Source organism: Neltuma alba, unplaced genomic scaffold (assembly GCF_004799145.2).
Source record: "Neltuma alba isolate B1F8T4 unplaced genomic scaffold, ASM479914v2 tig00012957_pilon, whole genome shotgun sequence".
NCBI classification, from domain to species: Eukaryota; Viridiplantae; Streptophyta; class Magnoliopsida; order Fabales; family Fabaceae; genus Neltuma; species Neltuma alba.
In genome coordinates this window covers 377,225-383,749 of record NW_021637317.1, presented here as the reverse complement: position 1 = coordinate 383,749, position 6,525 = coordinate 377,225, and the positions used below count along the sequence as shown (strand labels likewise).

At 34.9% G+C, this 6,525-nt stretch overlaps 1 protein-coding gene across 1 annotated transcript; it reads right to left on the bottom strand.

The window, feature by feature from the left end:
• Nucleotides 1-926: 926 nt before the first annotated feature.
• On the bottom strand, nucleotides 927-3,078 carry LOC114732937 (glycerol-3-phosphate acyltransferase 5). Its single transcript, XM_028920332.1, has 2 exons — nucleotides 2,367-3,078; nucleotides 927-2,039 (listed from the first exon to the last, which is right to left on the bottom strand). The coding sequence occupies exons 1-2, from the start codon at nucleotides 2,919-2,921 to the stop codon at nucleotides 1,122-1,124; spliced, it is 1,473 nt and encodes a 490-aa protein (XP_028776165.1). The 5' UTR covers nucleotides 2,922-3,078; the 3' UTR covers nucleotides 927-1,121.
• Between the last annotated feature and the right edge of the window lie 3,447 nt (nucleotides 3,079-6,525).

Below are 6,525 nucleotides of genomic sequence, written 5' to 3'. Positions count from 1 at the left end.
ATTGTGCACATTGGAGACTTGTTTAGTTTAATTATTTAACCCCCAGAATTTTAATATAGGATTATAAAATTCTAATAAAATAATATGTAAGAAAAGAAAGAGTAAAAAAATAATTATATACCTCATATAACATTTTTTTATTTTTTTCTAAATTCAACTCATTAAAATTTTACTTTCATCCACTTTTCTCCCATCTCCATTCTCCTTCAAGTCCATTATAAAGAAATCTTTAGCATTGAATTTTGGTCTTTATTTTAGAAAGGGAAAACTGTTAATACAATGCATCATTATATGTATGTGTGAGTGTGTATATAAATATATGTGACTATCATCCCTAACCTTATTCATTAATGAAACGATGTTGCTGTTTGAAATTTGTCTTCTCTAGGATCCCGAGGGCCCCAGGGAAACCTGTTTAGGAATTAATGTAGCGTTCCGTTTGTATTAAAAAAGAAATTTGGGACATGGATGTTATACAAGAAACTACCTACTACTTCACGTTCATTTTTGCCCCACAAATCTTTTATCTCCTTCACCACTACTACCCTCTTTAAATTGCTAGTACGTAGATCTATTTCATAATTCTAAACCCTAAACCCTAATATGTTTAATCGCCTTTCTTTTACATTTGTCCTTTAAATTTTTTTCATTTTTGATTTGCAGATAAAAATCTTGTTATTGTAACTAATGACTAATATAATTATTAGTTAGTCCAGTATCATGGGTGGATTAAATGAAAAGGATGGTTTCAACCAAACCTCGCAATATTTAATTTCAGTGATAATGTGTGGCATCAATAATAATGCAAACTTTGATTTTTTTTTTCAAAGCAAATATTTTTTAACTTTAAAATACAAAAGAATAAGCCCTTAAAATTTAAGCACAATATAACATATTCTATCGTTAAATTATAAGAATTATCCATATAAACTTGAAGATGACAAAGATATATAAATGATCAAATATTCAAAACTTGAAAATTAAATAAATGATTAAAACATTAATCCAACCAAAAATAAATAAATGATTGAAGGATTTAACTATATGACACACATCCACGGCAGGTTAGGTACAGTTTATTCTACAAACAAACTTGTACTATTTTCTGGTCTTGCAATATCCTAGTGCAAGAAAGGCTTGAAGGTCTTTGCCAACTTCATCATTTTATCAGCCAACGACGTCGTACGAGACACAGTTCCATCGTTTCCGGCCAAAACCCTGTACTTGTCCTTCCTCGTAAAGTTGGTGCACTCAAACCCTAACGTCGCCGCCAATATCCTCTGCACATAGTTCGCCACGTCATGTGGGTTCCTCCCCGCCGAACATGTCGCCTCCATCGGCAACTGGTTCAAGAACGTCACCTCGTACATCGGTCTCGGATTCATGAAGAAGAATATCGGGTCCATTCCTTTCCAACCCCTCGCCGTTGTCGCATGGAAGAACCCTACCCTGTAGTTCATCGCCACCGGAACTATCCTGTCGGTTAGTTCAGCGAACAGCGCACTAAACCTCAGCAGAAACGGTTCGCGACAAGTCGTTCCTTCGGGGCACACCACTAAATCACCTTTGGATAGTTCGCGCTTGATCATTTCGGCATCCACGTGTCGTGTCCTTGTGAGCCTAAGGGTGGGGATAGGCGAGAGGATCTCTGATAGCCGGGAAATGGAGTACGTGACTGCCGGAATCTTGCGTTGGAGGACAGAAGAGAGGACGACGGGGTCCATGAGGGTGCGATGAGTGCACACGAAGAGAACGCCGGATTGGCCGGGAGCAACAGGTGGTGGCGGCTTTCCTTTGACGATGACCTTGCCGCCGAAGAGGCCTGAGATATAGGGAACTGCCCAGAAAGGCAATATTAGGCCAACCATGATGCGTATTGTTGCCAGCAGAATGCCCAAAGGCATCCACAGGAGGATCAGTAGGGCGATGGAAGGGGTCGGTCGCTTCACCAGACGGCCGTCGTGAAAGATCACCGGAAGAGGGCGGAGAAACTCGCGATCGTGCTCTTTGTTTGCCATTACCGGCGGTTGCATTTGTTCCTGGGCATGTGTCAAATATATATATATGAGATATGTCAACTTGCTTATTTGTTCACTTCATATGATGTTTCTCTAGAGAGAAGCCAATGTTCTCTTCTCTAATTAAATCATAGCATGTCTGAGTAATTTTGTTAAACCACCATGTGTTAATTAACTTTTTCTATATGTGTAAGAAACAGGTGAATTTCACTTTTTAACTAACTTGCAACTAATTGATAGAAAGTGAAAGTGGAACAAAATACAAAATTTACCTATAGATTTTCTAACAGTTTTGACAAGCTTTCAATTTCGTTAAACTGATTTAAGTTAGGGATTGAACTTTGTTACCTTGCATAGCTGCAAGATGGAGCCACAAGAACCAGTTCTTCTTCCCAGACCCAAAGTTGGAGCCTCGTCCTGGAAAACCATGGCAACCCTTTCACGCAAAGTATCAAGCGAACCACCTCGAACCAACCCGGTGGCGAACCCGAATCGGCTAATCCACAGCTCACTTCCGATCACTTCATCAGCACGAAGATGCTCCTTCACGAACCTCTCCACCATAACCCTCGGCATTCTCGTCACCACCACCCTCTTCTCGTACGAACTAAACACCTTCCAAGCTTCCATATCAAGATCGTCCATCAAGAACTTCGGCAACACAGCCCTCGCCACTGAATCTATCTCCGTCTGGGAAACTCCCGCCGTCGCCACGAAGATCATCAGCTTCAGCCCAACATCCTCCAGACGGAGCAATTCCAGAAGCAGAATCACAGGCCATAGAAGTAGTAACAACGCGAAACGGATCAAACCGGACGACTCGAAGGCCACAAGCATGAAGTAGGAGAAAGGATCGGAATCCTTCAGGAGCGTGCCTTCAAGCTCAGAGACGACGGACTCCATTATCAGTCTGGTACGTGCAATATTTTTGCTGTTTGTTTCTGTGTGAGGAGCTTTGGAATAATTTCTCTGGTGCGTTGTGGTGTTAATTAAGAAGGAAATATATCATGATATCTAAGGGATTGAGAACGCGTATTATTTTTACTGATCTTTCTCATGTGCTTATGTGAGGGATTTTGGCCGTTTATCTGTTTACAACTACCACTTTTATATAGACACGCGCCCCCGCACGCACCGTTTGGCTACTTTTCTTTTTTTTTTTTTTTTTTCTTTTTTTAAATTTTGTCGTCTTACTTGTTTTGGTTTGTCTCTGTGGGTTTGGGTGGATGTATCCGTGAAGAAAGAGGATTATACGCCAAGTTTTATATGAAAATATTGATTACTTAACTCCAACAACTTAGCCTCAACTTGTGTCTGTGTATATAAATTGCAAGAATATATGTTCACCTAAAAAAAAACTTCCCGGTATAACTTTGAAGGCCACTTCAACAACGAACCTGAAAAGCACGAAGAAATTATTAATAAAAAAAAATTATCATGTTATTAGCTTCCAAAAAAAAAATATTTATCATGTCTCTTGGTATGCATATCTTATCATCATGATGCATCTATTCAGCAGTTCACTTCATAACAATGCATATAATGTGCATAGAAAGAAAGGGCGTCGTTGCCGGTATTAAAACTTTTTCAAGAAATCTATAGTGTAAAGTGTAAGGAGATTAGCCACTGTTACTAGTAATAATACCCTAGTTCAACCAAAAAAATGTAAATGCATAATGTAAATTCTAAAACTTAGGAGATGTTTGATAACCTTCAAAAGTGCTTCTAAAAAGTACTTTTTCACAAACGAAATAAACTCCTTACATATTTATTTCATAAATCGTAAAAGTATTTTAAAATCATGGTTTGGTTTTCATCCAAACACTCTTTAATAAAATTAAAAGGTACGGGATGTAACTAATGTTCATTAATTAAGGGGGTAGCTTTTTTTTCCTCCCCACTTTAAGTATTTTAGTATGATGATGTCAGGCTTGGGTATTCAAATTCAAATTCACTGCTGGTACCGATAGTTTGCGTGGAATTTTAGTTAAAAAAACAAAAGAATGTACTTGACATTACTCAAATCATAATTGTACGTTTTGGAAGTCACGTTCTTGAAGTAAATTATTTAGAAACATTTTAATTAATAAATGAAATTGTGTAATTAACACTACTATCTGGTAGCAATACGTTAATTACACCCAAGCGTTGCGTTGAAAAGTCCTAACTACCAAACGAATATGAAAGTCGTATCGTAGTGAGTAACTTGGGCGATAATATTGGCTTATTATCTCTTTTCCTCATTTCATACTTGTGATGGGATTTGCCTGTACCAGAGTTCTGGAAAGTGAAAAGGCATTATTTTGTGTAAAAACATTTCCGATAATTATATAGAGGAAGTTATTATAAAATTAAAAAATTAGGAAAATAAAATGCATGGAGAAGAGATAGAGATAATAAGTAAATGAGAGAACTTTCTTGTATTATTTTCTTACATCACAACCCAAATGGCATATATCCCATTTATAAACATGGTCTTATGCATATTTTTCATTCATGAATGACAGATACTAATCAGATACTAATCACTACTAGATACTAATCAAGTATAATTTTAATTTTTTCTTCCTATATCAAAAAGAAAATATTAGCATGTCTAACAAAATGTGTCAGTTCCTCACAATGAGGTAAATTAATATCTGAATTCTTGTTAGAAAAAAATTGATATTTAATAACTGACAATACATCAAATAGAAAGATATCTATGAGTAACCAAAAAAAATATTTTTTCCCCCTTCGTTTTTCATGGACGTCTCCAGAAGCCATTAATCTAATCATCATCGGACAGAATATACGGTATTATATATTAGTATCATTTCTTCCAATCCACTCACGCACACATTTATCTACATGATGTGATCTCATTCCACTATGGCGACGTCTTGTCTCGATCGTAGGTGCAAGTGTCTTCAAGAAGAGTTGGAAATTCCAAAGCTATAAGCATTATTACATTCTACGCCTTTACTTGAAATCAGATTACTATATTTATTAATACGCTGCTTCACAATCAAAATGACAGAAGGTTAATTCATTCTGGCGTAAGTGCATCGTAAATTAATTATTGTTGAGGGAGGACCTGCACAATATTGTTCATATATGTTAAATATTATATTAAAGATCAAAAGTAGCAGTAGTATTATTTTTACTCACTCACTTTTCTTGTTCATTGTGTGTGATTAATTCTTATTTATATGTTTTCTTGGTTGTGAAAAATTTAGTTGAGTTGAATCCCTGGAGTTCACCAAAGCCAGGTCCTTATATCTGCAACGAGAATCAAACTCACAATCTTATGAGTTATAAGTCAATTTCTTACTAATTGGATTAATTTTTGTTGGCAATTCTTATTTATATGCTATAAAGTTAATAATACTCGTTGTATATCATGTAATGTATAATGAAAATCGATGTATAAAAAACCAAAGTTGTACGTAACACTTACGTTTGATGTATTAATAAATAATATTGCACCATTTTCGGTTCATCCCATATTGATTGATCTTCTTTTTGCTTTTCGGTGGTCTGGTTCTGTTGCATTCCGGCTTTGGTGGCAACTTTTAAATAAATAGCCATGTCTTCCTGAAATGAGTGAAAATAATGCGCTTTTCCTATTCTGTTTAAAAATATAGGCTCGATATCTCAAATACCTTCAGGCCAGCTCATCATGGAATCAAAGCATCGAACCCCTCCTTGTGTAATTAAGAAAATGTGGGGTCACTAGCTGATGAAATTAATTAGATTGTGATTTGTGAACCTGTGTGTTTTACATAAATCTTGAGATTAGGTATACTAATAAGTCTAAGTTATACAGAGTGCCACTTATTATAGATCTCTAAGTTTTGTTTATTAGTATAACATGAGCTTCATGAGGCTTTGTTTGGATCCACTATTTATAAAGCAAAATAAAACTCTCATCGTATATTTATTTTATATTTTATAAATTACAATTGAAAACTGTTTTTAAAAGTTTCAATCGTCATTTCAAATTAAAGCCTACATTGTAGGTTCAAATATACCATATAGCATATTCTGTTATTGTTGGATTAAAACAACTAAAAATAAAACATTATTTTCAAGTTCTAATTTTACCTTCCGTGGACTATGATTGACAAAGTAGACAAGTAAGCTAAGAAACCAAAAAAATTTGTATGACCATGTTGGTATTGTAATGTTCCGTTTACAATCAATTTATATATTGGTATGACAATAATAAGAATTAATTAAAAAATTTTAATTCCACTTTAATTTTACTAAGCTAGATTTAGAAATTGAAGAAATGGGATTTAAAATTTTTAGTAAAAAGAATAATAAGAATTAATTAAAAATTTTAATTCCACTTTAATTTTCTAAATCTAGCTCATTAAAATTTTTCTTCCCTCCCCTCACTTTCTCTGCACCCTTAAGCAAACGACATATATAGTATATATACTCCTTGTGCCTAAAAAAATATTTACAAATAATCCAGCCAGATTAAAAATAATTAATTATACTTAACATTATTCCAAAAGAA